Source organism: Culicoides brevitarsis, chromosome 1 (genome assembly GCF_036172545.1).
Source record: "Culicoides brevitarsis isolate CSIRO-B50_1 chromosome 1, AGI_CSIRO_Cbre_v1, whole genome shotgun sequence".
Classification (NCBI taxonomy): domain Eukaryota; kingdom Metazoa; phylum Arthropoda; class Insecta; order Diptera; family Ceratopogonidae; genus Culicoides; species Culicoides brevitarsis.
The window spans coordinates 25170887-25186317 of record NC_087085.1 but is presented as its reverse complement, the minus strand read 5'-3'; the positions used below and the strand labels follow the sequence as shown (position 1 = coordinate 25186317).

The following is a 15431-nucleotide window of genomic DNA, read 5'->3' as shown; positions in this document are numbered from 1 at the left end:
AATAATAATAATATTATTCATACATATAAATAAATACAAATATTAATAATAATAAAGCCAGTTGTGGCGCATATGTATGCAAAAATATAAATATATGAAAAAAAATATTAAAATTCAAAACTTGTTTAAAGTAAATAAATGTTAAACTAAAAAATAATAAAAAGAAAAATAATAAATGAGCTTTAAAACACATAATAATAATAAATAAAATTTATGCTAAGTGAAGAAGGAATTTAATACAAGAACATGGATGTAAAAATCAACTTGGCTGAAATGTGCTAACTTGTTGTTACTGTGAACAAGAAAAAAAAATGTCAACAACTAGATCACCACCAATGATGATGTCAAATATTCGAATTTTGAAAATCATGTGTTGTACAAAAAATGTAATTCCGGTGAAAAATATAAAAAAGTTGATTAAAAATACGAGAAACGACACAAAAGTTGTTGTGCTAAAGAGAAGAAAATAAACTTGATACCTAAACACAAAAAATAAAACATACAGGGACTGAACGAATTTCCCTTTCAAAACAGAAAAGTAATTAAAAATTGTGATAAAACTAAAGAAAAAACACATACAAAAAAAATAATTATAAAAAAGTTTGAGAATGGCCATTGATTTGCTCGTTGCTGCTTTGTTACTTTGTTCAGCCAGTGTTAATTTGCTTGCATTAGGTGCATTTTGGGTGACACCATCCCTCCGTAACGGCCTCGCAAACCGCTTTGTAGTGAATTTATTAATTGTCAATCTCGTGTGCTGCGTCGTACTTGCACCATCACTTCTCCTCAACTCCATTACTTTCGATGCGGTCGACATTCCCGCAACATCATTTCCTGTTGTCGCGACAACACAAGTAGTTCCAGATGTCGGGCGTTTTGCCCCAAATGATTCGACGGATTGCGTTCGTCACAACAATTGCACGGAAAATAATCTTGCTGCCACGGATGAAATTCAATCGGAGTACATTCGCGACAAATTCCGCTTCACCCAAATCCGATGTTGGGGATTGGATTTTGCCGCAGCTGTTGGGGCATTATCTGTCCTGCTCGTCGTCGGAGATACGTGGTGCGCTGTCACTGATCCACTGCGATACCACACGAGATTGTCTGACAAGAAAGCATGGATTTTCGTCTTTCTCGCTTGGGCAATTGGCATCATGTTTGGCGTCGCATCTGCCTTCCGTTCGGACCAGACGAATATGATGAACGAGCCGGATGACGTTTACAATGCGATTTTCTCGTACTCGTACTTTACGCTGGCGATCCTGCTGCCCTTTGTGATGGTCTGCACGATGTATTGGCGAATTTACAGCGAGGCACGCGAAAGTGGGCAACGAATGCGACAAAACGGATCGTCGCCGTTGCTGCAAAGTGCTCTGAATTTGGCGCAAGTTTCCGCAGCAACGGCGCACACACAAGTGCAACAAGATAAATTACCGCAACAACTGAATACAGGTGGAATAACAGGTGCTCTTAGTAGTAGTTTAATAGAAACTAAAGTAAGTAACGAAAATGTTAGTAGTAATAATGAAAAAAGTGATGAAAGCGAAAAAGAAGAGGCCGTTATCGAGCCGCTTCTTCTTAAAAATAACACATACAACCTAAATAATAACCAGATGCTTTGTGAGAGACGAGCAAGTGATAGTCAGCAACAACAAGAACAACGCAACTTTCATCTCAGTCTAGACAATAAACCCTTTTTCAAGTCTGACGATAACCAAAATAACATTTTGTTGACTCTCACGACGACCACGACCACGGACCAAATGCGACGAAATTTCAGTGCGAAACAGCTGGAGAGTCTCGATGCGTCTCCAGTGCGTCCTGAAATGCGTCATGCTACCTCGACGCCAAATTTACACAAACTCGACAAGTATGACTTGCATCCGAGACTCGTTCTCCCCTTGCCCACTGTAAATGTTCCTCCAAAAGCCCTCAGTTACATGACCTCGATCCGTCATCGGCTCTCTAACGCGTCGTCTCTCTTCAAATACCGCGAGGAGTCGCGTGCCGCTCGCATTAGTATCCTCGTTGTGGTGATGTTCCTCGTCTCGTACTTGCCTTATGGCATTCTTGTGTTGATGCAGGGACACAACGATTTCCTCGAGGCATCCGATCAGTCATTATTAGCAATATTTGCTGTAGTTTTAGCTAATTTAAGTTCCCCTTTTATTTTTGCATATCGCAATAAGCGTGTGCGTCGCGGAATTTTCCGCCTACTTGGCGTCGACAAACAAAAAGCACACGATCGCTTCCAAAAGTTCCAAAACAGCACGATCCGACGCAAAACCTCGCCGAATTTCGCGACAAATGTCAATCGCAGCACAAGTCGGGCAAGTACTTACTCCGCCACCTCGTGCAAATATCTTACAGTGGCACCACATGCCACGGCAGTCACGCTAAATGGCTCGTATATCGTGGAAATTGACAAATTGAGTCCCTGCTTCGAGGAGCAATCCTCATTCACAGCTACTCCAGTACCTAGTCCCGTTAGTATCGCACCCGTTCACGGATCGCCCTACAAACAGACAACTATTAGCATTAGTAGCAAGCCAGAAACGGAAAAAATTAAAAAATCTATCTTGAAACGCGTATGTGATACCTCAAAAATGTGGGGATGTAATTGTGTCGATAACAGTAGTATTAGCAAACATATTAACGAGAAAAAATTGAATATTAAACAGCCTACGCTCGTATAGTTGCAAGTGAATTACGACGATACCTATGTCTAGTTTCCTTCTGAAATAAATTTTACAAAAATATCGGTGCCAAAAACTTACGCGCTTGAGGTAATTTCATTTTATAAACCCGAAAAACGCTTCGTAGCTCAAAAAACCCCGAAAGTTACATAATGTTAATTAAAAGTAGACTAAAAATCAACGAACGTGATGTTAGCTCGATACTCTTCGCTTCAGTAAAAAAAAATAGGCAAGAGAATAATAGAACGGAATGCAGTGTATGCAGTTTTTCATGCCTATAAAAAAATTTTTTTAGTATCAATTTTTTTCTTTCTACTGCGAAGAAAATTAAATTGATTGAATTTTTTGTCAAATAGCTGCAAAAATGTGATAACGTCTATCGATTCACTTCGACGAACGATGAAGCAAAACGATGAAAGTTATCATTTTTATTATTATTACGACTCGCGATGAATTTGATTCATTCAAATTAAATTGTCATCAGAGACCGTGTTCCATTCATTCATAACAACAAGAAATTAAATGTTTCTGCTAATTATTCACACGTACTCACCATATTTTGTCACATTGCAACAGTTGTTGCTTGTTGCTCCACTGTCTGTCGAACAATAATATTTATTTGTAAAAAATGTGCTAATTATAATTGTTAGCGAATAAACAGCAATTACGACGCGCTTCAGTATAATTTCCATGTGATCAACTTTACCGGCAGATACCGCAATTCACTTGTAACTGGTTAATTGTAAATATTGTCAGTTTAACATATGTGCGAACGGGCGTTATCATGTACAAACGAAAAATCTGATACAATTTTCAAATGAAATGATATTTTATCAAGGCTCTCTTGTAAATGCACCTGATAACTAATATTTTTTGCAGGTTCGGAAATTTTTGAATTAATCTGATTTTTAAATTAAAGCTTTAAGGCAAATTAAAAGCTTTATTTTTCTAAAAAATATAAAAAAAAATTTTTTTTGCCAAAAATTTGTTAATTATGATAAAGTAGGTTTGAATTTTATTTTTTATAAAAAATATTATCAAAAATTTTTAAATAATACTTAAATAAAGCCAAATTATTTTAACTTTTTTTTGCTCAAGTCTCAGATTCAGCTTCAAAAAGAAAAATTTTTTTAGTAAAAGTCAAAAGTTTTCCGGCCCTGATATTTCCCCTTGTTGCTCGTTAATTAGAGTAATTAGCAGGTTCCATCATCCGGTGATGATTGTGTTGGTCATGACAAACAGATCTCAATGCAATTATAATTATTTTATATTATATGAAGTACTTTCCACTCGGTCACTAAATAATAATGAATATTAAATATTCGCCCACACACGGTTTTTATTAACGCAAGAAAATATATCATTTTATACAAACTTGTTTAAAATTGCTATTTAACGCCATCCACATAGTAAGGAGACCACCTTCTCGAACATTTTTGCCAAAACAGAGAGAAAACGGATCCGGAACACGGAAGGCCAGAGGGCCATGCCACACGATTTTCCGTTTTGAGCAGTTAAAATTTGTTTGTTATATAACATTCGTAGATTCGTTACAGAAAAACCGGTTTTCCTAAAAAAGATAATCATCAATTTTTTTGCTTAAATTTATTAAAAAATATAAATAAATTTGCATTTTTCTAAAAATAAATCGAATTCGTTCGAATTGTCGTACAGTTTTATGTATTTTTTGCTAAAATCGTTCGATTACTTTATGGGGATGAACAACTAGTTATCCTTGCCCTTGCTTTGGCGTCAACAACGCTTGCCTTGCAAAGCTTGCAAAAAAATGTTATTTTTAATCACTGCCGTTCGTTTACACTTTCGGTCATTTAATTCTGGGCTTTTTTCAGATAAAATTGTGATAAGACACGTACTCACTTTTACTGTACATATTTATGTATGTTGTGGTATGTAGGAAGTAGTCTTTTATCAAACTCTAAAGTAAATATAATTAACATGAATTTTTCTTGTAATCATGCGCTGTTTTTTGTTTCCTAAAGCATTTGCATGATGTGGACAAAAAGACTGAACCTTTTTGATGACGTTCATGTGACTGATGACGATGCATTTTTTGTCATTATATTATTTTTTTATCCTTCAGCTTTTATGCTTGCTTTTTTAATTAAAAATTCAAAAATATTGAATAAAAGTTGAATCCGTTCAATCGACAAGGAGAACGAAATGAGTACTAAGAATAGAAATAAAATGTTGGCTGTGACGGAAAACAATTAGAAATATTTTTAGAAATCGTGTTGAACACTTTTTTCAAAAGAATCAAATATTTATGTGACAAGAGAACAAGTAATTTAACTTATTGTTTTATTTTTAATCAAGGTCAGTTCACGATGGACATAAAATGACAAATATGACTCAAACGATCACTTGCTTATCTTATATAAGAATTAATATATCTAAACTTAACTATTTATTTGAGATACTCCTGAAAAGAAACTTTCAACTTAAAAATATACAAACTTGTTGTACAAAATAAAAACTTTAAGAAAAAAATAATAAAAAAAACAAAAATGGAGATATGAAATGTAGAAATCAGTCAAATAAAAGAGCAAGAGGTCAATTTTTGTAAATATTCATTAAAATAACTCTTGTTTGATTTGATTGTAAAAGGATATTAAAAATAAAAGACTCGAAAAAATATTTTTATAATAATACAACTCTAAATATTATTTATTGAATAAACTAAAACAGGCACTAAAACTGTAACTTAAAAACTATACGCTTGCAATAGTTGATAAGAAAAAAAAGGAGAAAAGTATTAGATTAATATTAAAGCATTTAACTTTAAATATCTATAACAAAATCAAAAATTGAATTGCTTTCTTCGATAGTTATTGATAGTTTTAAAATTAAATTTAGTTAAGAAAAAAACTTATTGTATAACGAAATAAAAGAAAAATATACAGTGTCTAAAAATTGAAACAAAAAATGTAAATTATTGTATGTGTACAAAAAAAATTAAAATGAAGAATGAATGTGTAAATAATATGTTAGAAAGAAAATCAAAACTGATGTATATTGTGTTCTAATTATAAATATAATCCTAAAAATATATATATTAAATTATTATAATAAAAGAGGTCACAAATCAGTCAAACTATGCGAAAATGTTACAAATGAAATGAAAATAAAGAATTTAATGCAAAATAATGATAAATATTGCAAAAGAAATAAAATTTTGAGTTTTGATTTTATTTTTTAAGCTTCGTGGCTCAATCAAAGGTAAGTTACTTTGTGTTATTTAAACAAGGCAAGTAGGTGATTTTAATTTTAAGGTTAAATATTGATGAAAATCGTCATAAAAAAATTTTAATTTTTTCTAAAAAAAAAATTTTACCTATTTTTTCAGATTTAAGTTTTTTTTTTAAATTAACTCAACTTTCACAAATGATTCTAAGGATTTTTTATCGATTTTTGATAAAGTTTACAAATATTTTAACCGAAGTTTATTTTTACTACAATCAAAACAGACAAACTCTTTTTCAGTTTACAAATTTTTGTTTTTTCAAAGTTGTACGTTTAGAATATTTTTAATAGTTGACTTGTTTTGATTTCTTATAAACAAAGGAAACAGACAGTAACAATATTATCTTAGGAAACAAGATATGGATTATCATACACCGACAAAATATTTGTTTACACAATCCTATTATTGAATGAACTCATCTTGTCGGACTTCAAGATAAAACACTTGTCCAACATCCATCGTTACACAGACATTTCCTCGTCTTTTGAATTTCTATTGTTTCAATTTTCTCAATAAATTTAGATTTTACTGAACTGGATGAACTTTATTTGGACAAAAACATGTTTATTTATTGACACAAAAGGTTTCTTGAAATAAAATTATGCAAACTAAATGTCATGATTTGTCACCGGCATCTTAAATATTGGATGGCATGATAAACAATCGAAAAATGAATGTCACATACCAATAAAATTTCTATTAATTATAATCCCAATGTGAGTCACATTACAAATTGAATCAAATTGGCACGTAATAATTACATTGTTTGTCTCGTGTGTCAATAAACTTTTGAGATAATAGTTTTTCTCTCTCACTCTTTTTTCTTTGAAGTGTCTATTCATAGATTACACCAACACACACGAGAGTAGAAAAAAATCCCTAAAATTACACGTGATTAATTGTTGCTGTTTTATTGACATGACACCGCAAACAAATATATATTTATCGGATCGTGTTTGATTGCCTGAGCACGCTCACTCGAGAGTGCATAAACAATAATAATAATAATAATAGAAAGAAAGATAAAACTGATAATTGTACGCAAATACTGCTTTTACAGACCATATAAAGCGAGAAATGTTCATTATCGATAAAATTATTTGTTTTGGCTTGATTCGCATTTCACTGAATTGTCTAGTCTGTACGAGAGATTAAGTCTAATAATAATAAATAACGAAAATTCCGATGAAAAAAAAACATATAACAACAACATTACATCTCTTTCTCGGATTTCCATGTGTCAATGTGATGACAGTATCGTTTTACGTCATTTTAGCTCATCCCTCGAACGTGATTGATGCCAATTATTATTTCCTGGCCAGTACAAGTAACCAGGAAGCGCTAAAAAGACGGCTGGAAAATGCACAGTTATCAAACATTTGTTTTTCACACGCTTGGTTTTGTTTTTAAAAGGGTGCTGCGAAAATCTGATTTGTCATGCGGAATCCGATCGAAACAGAAACTAAACCTAACAACATCAAATTCCAATTAGACACAAAAAAAAAGTTTAATATGCAAAAAGTCAGACAACAATAATCATCCATCATATCCATCCAAGGGTATCTTTTAATTGAATCTCTTTATTCGATGCATCGCACAAAAAAATGCAGGGATTTCCTTTCTTTCTGACACAAAAAAAAATTGTATAGAGTAGAAAAATAATCTTTTCCATTTTCATGCGAATTTGCTTTTAACCGCTTGAAATTGAAAACTGATGTCCAGATCTTCACCGCTGTTACCTTTTTCATTTATTTCGAACAATAATCAAACAAACACGGCTGTAACCACAGCCGTTCGTTGTTGCGAATTGTGTCAGTTTTCCGAACAAAAGCCCAAAACAAAAACGTAAAAGAGAATGAAATTTAATCGCAGCTTATTTATCGGTGAGCGTTTGACGAGGAGAAAAGGATGCCTTTTTCACAATGCATTGTGCAGGAGCTTTTGTGTGCGGTATTTCTCATAATTTTTTGAATGGAGGTGGTCAGTTCCAAGAAAATGTAATTTTCCTATCAATTTTTTTTTTCTTTTGTGTTTTTATAATAATAACCAAACTGTTGATGATCCAGTGAAATTTTTTGTGAACAGGTGAATTTTTGGATTAAGAGATAAAAATATTTTACTTTCATGAATTTATTATTTTCGTCAGAATTTTTATGAGGGAGGAGAAAAAATAAATATTTTTTAAATTATGAAAAAAATCGAACTTTAATTTTCAAAATTAAAAACAAATTTTTGGTCACGTGACGTATTTATGTCTTTTTCGTTTGAATTGCAAAAATAACTATTCTTATTTCTTATTCGCATTTTTAAAATAAACGCTAGAAAACAATTTTCTGAAATTTTTTAAAATTATTTATAATTATTTTCACCTTTATTTATCCTATAAATAAATTTCTTGAAAATGAAAAATGTAATTTTTCATGATTTTTCAATAAAAAATAATCAATAATAATTCTCGTTTTACAAATTTATTTTTTGCTTCCCCCTGATTTTTTTCGACAATATCCGAGGAAAGGTCACTAAAATTGAAATAAATAAATTTAATTTTCTAAGAAGCAACGATGGAAAAACTAATTAAATGGAATATTCATGTATCGATGGAACAACTTTTAAATTCAAACTTTTGATCGTTCGAGATTCATTGAACATTTGCATTCAACTTTATCTTCATTGATTGGAAATCCAACTGATAAAAAATATTGAAAATTATAAAGAGATTGAACTGCTGTGAAAATGTGAATATCTTCAGTTTGCATAGAAAACAATTTCACTTGAGCACAAGAAAAGCCATACAATTTATATGGCAAATGAAAAAACAATAAAAGGCTTATATTCCGGCTTACAGACATTAAATTAAAATATTGCAGACACACTTGATGATTCAAGTGATAATTCTGTTATTATTATGCAAGATCGTTTGCTTTTCTTCTATAAATAAATCCACAATATGTGGGACGCCCGGTCTTTCGTTCATTCACAGGTGAATTCTATTTATAAAATATTTTACAACACGTGTGCATCTCAAGTTTTATTATTTTCGTAAATAACGACTGATGACCCATTTTTATGTCGAGAGTTCGAAGAAAACTTGAAAAATGTGCTCAAATTTAAATTAAATTTGTGTTTGTTGTTGAACGATGTGCGCCGGTTTCATTCTCTATTGATATTTTGTTGTGAGTGCATCAACCGAACAGCACTTGCATAATCAAATTATTTACTGGCACATACAACCGCGCATTTACTAGGAGAGAAAGAACAACATAAATATATATGGAAACAGCATTAATTAAATTTGCATGCGAAAAAGTGTCATTTTTTAATAGTTTGTTGCGGAGTTGCATTGTGAATGTGGTGACAAAATTGGAAACATGATTGGAAGTGTCCTCTTGGTGGCTCTTGTGGGGCTTTTCACCTATCTCGTCTACTACCGGATAAAAAATAATCAACTATATGTGTTAGCGGAACGCTTTGAAGGTCCTCCCGCCTTGCCTTTAATTGGAAACTTGCATTTATTACTCGGGAAACGCAGTGAAGGTAAGATTATAATGAAAATTTATATAAAAAGTTTTTTCCTCAAACAGTTCTTTGTGTGTTTTTCAGATATGTTCATGCTGATACAACAGATTTGCAACGAGTATAAAACTCCCGTACGTATCTGGGTTGGTCCAATGTTACTGCTATATGTGACGAAGCCCGCAGATATTCAGCGAATCTTGATGTCAAATGATTGCTTAGACAAAATGTACATTTACAAGCTGTTCGGATGGGAGAGTGGCGTCTTGTCAACGCATGGTAAGGCTCTACTATCCTACACTGAAAATAGTTGTAAACTTGGAATTTTCAGCAAACGTGTGGAAAAATCACAGAAAATTATTAAATCCTTGTTTTGCGCCATCGATCCTCACCAGCTTTCTTCACATCTTTCGTAACAAATCGCGTGTGTTGGTCGAGTGTTTGAAGAAAAAAGTGTCCAGTAAAGAGGAAATTGATATTTTTCCCTTTCTGTCGGCTTGCACACTCGATACCATTTGCGCTACAATACTGGACTTTGATGTTGACTCGCAAAATAGCAAGCAAAACGTGAAGTTCGTCGAGGCACTTGAGGAGTTATTTCCGATTATCAATACCCGTATATTCAGTGTCTTATTACATCCGTTCTGCATCTACAAAAATACAAACTTGTACCGACGAGAGAAGAAATTGCGAGAAATTATATCGCAAACAACTGATAAGGTAAAGTGTACTTCAAGTAATCGACTAATAATTATTACTTGCATTATCGTGATGAATCGCATTGGATTGGCGTCAATAAACTTTGTTTTTTATACAGAAGAAAAAGATAGGAAAAAAATCACGATTGGAATCGATCAGAAGAAAAATTTATTAAATTAAAAAGTCAAGGTCCTCCGTGCCTCAATTTAATAATCACTTTTCTTACTTTTTTTCATGTTTTTCACTTGTTTTTCAATAAAAGATAATCAAGGCAAAAATACAAAGTATTGAGAACGAGAGAAGACGAAAAACTTTTGCAAGACAAACAACGCCAGTTGTTGACCATCTTCTTCTCCATCCAAATGTCGAGTGCTCTGGAATAAAGTGTGAGAAAAACTTGGTGGATGAATTGTTAAAAATTGCCGATGATGATGAGACCGAAACCTACACGGATGATTTGATTCGCGAGGAGATTGAGGGCATTATTGTTGTTGGAAATGAGACAACGGCGCTAACGGCATCTTTTGTTATCCTTATGCTCGCGATACATTCAGAAGTACAGGAAGTCGTTCATGCGGAAATCGATCATTTGTGGACCGCTCCAAATATGACTTACTTGGAGCAATTGAACGAAATGCGATACACAGAAATGGTCATCAAGGAAACGCTGAGACTTTACCCGCCGGGACCGTTGATCGTGAGAAAATGCACTGAAAATGTTCCGTTGCGTAAGTTTATTTCTTATTTGTTAATTCCAATTTTTCAATCAAAATTAGAAAAAATTTCTCTTTTTTAATATTTTTAATTTTTTCTGTTTTTTTTTTTCAAAAAAATCGGAGCGACTTGATACAAAATGAAATAAATAAATTTAATCGCGTTATTTTAATTTTTTCTAGAGTCAGGAACTGCTCCAAAAGGTGCCAACGTAATCATTAACATATTTGGACTGCATCACGACTCGTATATTTGGGGTGACGACGTCGAATCTTTTAATCCAGATCGCTTCAGGTTCGTAATAAATAAATTTATTCCCAGAAACAAAAATGAATAACAATATTTTGTTTGTTCTTACAGTCCGTTGAACATTAAATATCGGCATCCTTACTGCTTCATTCCATTCAGTGGTGGCAAACGCGTGTGTCTTGGATACAAATACGCGATGCTTTCGATGAAATCCATGTTGTTTGAATTACTAAGAAATTATCGATTTAGCACGACACTGACAATGCGTGATTTGCGTCCCAACATGAATATTACATTGAAACTGGGAAACAAACATATGGTCAAAATCGATAAGCGAAGCTTCTCGGAAAAGTCACCGGCACTGTAAAACAACCTCAATCAACCTGTTATGATGTGTGAATGAGTAAAAGATGACACATTATTGAGTTAATTAAATAAAAGTGCTGCTAATTGCACGAAAATACTTCAATATAACGTTTATTCATACATTAACGGTCGATTGCGATACATCGTCGATATGCAATATTCCAACATTGACTCCATTTGATAGCATTCGATACTGGGAAAGCTGCTGTTGTACTTTTCAATCATCGTTACAATTTTCGGTAAACACTTTTTTGCTGCATCAATGTTTGTTCGTACCTCGCTCGCGGCATTTTCAAGCAAATTTTGCTCATCCTCGGTAATAGATTCGATTCTGGGAAGATTTTTCAACGTCAGATAGTCGCGAGAACATGCCTCACAACAACACTCAAACCCATAATCTGCTTGCATGACTTGTTGACGACTCGTTTTTTCGGCAAAAAGGTAGCTAATGGTCTTTTTGTAGCAGATGAACAGCTGCTCGCCGGCTTTTATGGGCCGCGTTACATAAATCATCACACGTGAATTACTTTCTCCGATGAATTTGACTTTCAAATTAGGGACACATGCATGGTTAATGAGACTCGTGAAGGGATATAACGCACTTCCGAACAACTCGTGCCTGAGTGCGTCACTTTTTTCCTGCCACGTTGGATAACTCGTCAGCACGAAATTATTCGCCATATTAATGAGGAAAAATTTGACCAGAATTTCCGTTAACAATTCTTTTGCGGTGCAAAACTTTTTGAATTCCGGCGTCCTTTTGAGCAGCAGTTCCACAATTAACAGCGACATTTTTCGTATTTCGGCATCTTCGTCTGCGTCTGTCACATGTTTCATGGCCAAGTTCAGCACGTATCGAATATATTCTGGACCAGTCGCCGCTTGATAGTTAAACTTTTTAAATTGTATCCGATGCTGTTGTTCTTCGTTGGCAGACAATTTGGCAAGTTCAAGCACGTCGTCGTCATAATGCACAAGTGTCATGAGCAAAAGTCGCAACGAAATCCACGGTAGACGACCTTCGTCGCACAAAATATTTATTATGGGCATCATAATTTTGCATTCGTATTTGTGGAAATTGTGACGCGACGCCCGACAATTGTTCTCGTCACAAAACATCGCCACGGAGCATTTGTCGCAAGGAATCAAATCGAAGTTGTTACTTCTGAGACAATGGGTGCACTTTTTGTAGATGAACTCGCGATCAAGTACTTGACAAATTGGGTCCTCAATGAGAATTATTTCGCCAGGTGTCAAATCTTTCTTTGCGGTCAAATAACGACCGAATTGAGCATTTTCTTGTATTTCGATCAACTCTGAGGCAAATGGAACATTTTCTAGTGCTTTGTGACTTAATACTGGTTCTAACTTTTTTTGAGCTTTTGGAACTTTGTAATTTTTTTCCTTCAACCACAAAATTTTATCTTTCAAGCAATTTAATTGATTCGCTTCCTCGATACTCTGTTTTATATCTAACGCTTTCCGCAAACTCCTTAAGGCTTCGTCATACAATCCAATTTTCTCAAACACCAGCGCTCTTCCATAAAAGCCGTTTCTCATCTCTGGCGTATCCAAGAACGCGTGACAAATGGCGGCATTATAAGCCTCAATTGCCTTTTCATATTCAAAGTTGCGAAAATGACGATCAGCTCGAATCAGGATTTTAAATGCCTTTTCACTGTCTTTTCGACCTAAGAATTCTGATTGCATCTCACTCTATCTAACAAACTAATGTTACTGAACTATTTTCGCATGAATATTCTCTAAGTTTTTTTTTTTGCTAACGCTCATCACCATCATTACCGAGCAAACATTTACAGTAGCAAATATCGTACGTTTTCTATTCACATCAAAGAGATTTACGATAGGTACGATAAAAATCTCTTTATACAAACTATTTCAGAGTATAAGTGCCTTATACCTATATGACAGAAAAATGAATGTAAAATGAAAGACAAGAGCCCTCATGAAAGTGCAAAAAGTGAGGCAATTGTGATTTGTGGTTAAAGCGGAAAATATTCAATGAAGTCCTTTGAAAATTCGTTTTGCAAAAGATTTTGTTAAGCAGATTTGAGAGTTACTCTTTTTGGCAAACGTCCATCGATAAAAATAAATACTGACCCGTCGACCGTGCCATTGCTTCTCTTACGTCACAGACACGCACGTTTCTTGAATTAAATTGGAGACACACGTGAAAGCAGCTGTTTTGATAGTGTCACCATCGTTCTTGCTCAACAAGCGTTAAATTTATTTTTGTTAAAATTCCTCCCTTACGATGAAGAAGAAGACGACTTGTTGTTATTAGGTGAGTTTTTCCTTTTATGAGTTTATGAAAATAAAATCCGAATTTTTTAACAAAAAAAATTATGAATTAGTTTCTAAAAGATTTCGTTGTTTGTTTACGTTTCAATAATCATCTCTACAAGAATTCTTACAAACATTTATAAAGTTTGCTGTTCATCGATCGTAAAAATAACGGAAACACAAAACATTTTCGCTAAAAATAAAGATCTTCTCTATCCCTCCAATATCTACAATCAAATTTAAGACAAATTTTGAAGTCACGTGACCAAAAATATTTTTTTTTTAATTTTTATTTTGGAAAATTTTAGTTCAACTTTCTTTTATCAAAATTTGAAAAACTAACGAGAATTAAAATTAATTTTATGTAAAAATTCATTGTTTCAAGTTTTAAAAGACCGTATTGACCTTCTTGCTACATTGCTGTAACGCTTTTTGGACTTTTCGATAAAAACTGCAATATATGGCAGAAATTAAGCACGCTTCTTGAATTAAATTTGAGACACACATTATAGCAGCTGTTTTAATAGCATCACATCTTTCTTGTCCAGCAAACGTTTCATTTTATTTTTTCTTCATAAAAAAAATTCCTCCCTTATTTCCGCTAACGCGATCATCATTATTAAGATGAAAACGTGTTAGACTGTCTGCTATCTGATACCAGTCACGTGTCATGTTGGCCAATCCTCCACTTCATTCGTGCATGCATGTACACCTATTAGTCGCTCGACGAAATGCAATTTGCTTATCTAATTTACTGGAATAATGAACCTTGTTGGTCATACATTAGCTCTCATTTAGATCTAATTATCGTCAATCATCAATGGCATCGCTTTCATCGCATTTTAATAGCTTGACATTTTACTAATTACAACTAGCAAACAGTAACAGAAAACATTTTGTTTGCTTTTCCAAGGCATTGTCGTGAATATTCATGCATTTTCCTCTGTTGAGTTCTGTAAATTAAGAAGAATTTATATTTACAAAACTGTTATTTATACGATTTCAACAAAAGTCTTGCCAAACAATTCTTGCGTGAAATTACGAGCTGAATCAAAATGCTGAAAATTTACATCATTTATCATGATTTAACATAAAACATTGTAGGTCCCTTGCTTCATTTTACTCACAAAAACCAGCAGAATATTTTGTCTGTATGTAGAATTTTTGTTGTCGGTGACGTGAATGGCTTCTATTCAAGTCAGCAACATGCATCTGAAACAGTGAAAGATGCGTGATACAGAATGGAAAAAATACAGAATATTATGAAAAGTGAATTTAGCGAAAAGAATTGTGTCTCTAAAGTCATATACGTCAGAAACTAGGTCAACAACGTGACTAAATATATATGAGAAAAATACAATGCTGAAAAATATTAAACGTTAAGTTACTTAGATTTTGTCTTGAAAAAATCAAATCTCTAAATTTATATGAAGAAAATCCTTGAAGGAGAATTATTCTTTAAAATTGTGCCGTCTTTAAGTTAAAATAAAAACACTTACCGTTAGTTGCATCTTCGAGTGTTTTGTTATTCCTTCAGAAGATAAATAAAACAATTTTCAAGATATATTTATTTTTATCTCGTCTTTATTGAATAATAGATCTTGTAAATATTTCTCTGTTTTTTT

General features: G+C 33.2%; 3 protein-coding genes across 3 annotated transcripts; 2 read left to right on the top strand and 1 right to left on the bottom strand.

Annotated features, from left to right (window-relative positions):
* The first annotated feature begins 210 nt into the window (after positions 1-210).
* Positions 211-3585, top strand: LOC134836571 (uncharacterized). The gene has a single exon (XM_063851764.1). It carries the CDS (start codon positions 609-611, stop codon positions 2697-2699), a length of 2091 nt encoding a protein of 696 aa, XP_063707834.1. The 5' UTR covers positions 211-608; the 3' UTR covers positions 2700-3585.
* A 5685-nt stretch (positions 3586-9270) lies between these two features.
* On the top strand, positions 9271-11598 carry LOC134837957 (cytochrome P450 4c21-like). Its single transcript, XM_063853355.1, has 6 exons — positions 9271-9495; positions 9562-9753; positions 9806-10194; positions 10436-10901; positions 11070-11181; positions 11248-11598. Exons 1-6 carry the CDS (start codon positions 9330-9332, stop codon positions 11501-11503), a joined length of 1581 nt encoding a protein of 526 aa, XP_063709425.1. The 5' UTR covers positions 9271-9329; the 3' UTR covers positions 11504-11598.
* Positions 11599-11613: 15 nt separating this feature from the next.
* On the bottom strand, positions 11614-13212 carry LOC134837503 (SET and MYND domain-containing protein 4-like). The gene has a single exon (XM_063852884.1). The coding sequence runs from the start codon at positions 13210-13212 to the stop codon at positions 11614-11616; it is 1599 nt and encodes a 532-aa protein (XP_063708954.1).
* Positions 13213-15431: the final 2219 nt, after the last annotated feature.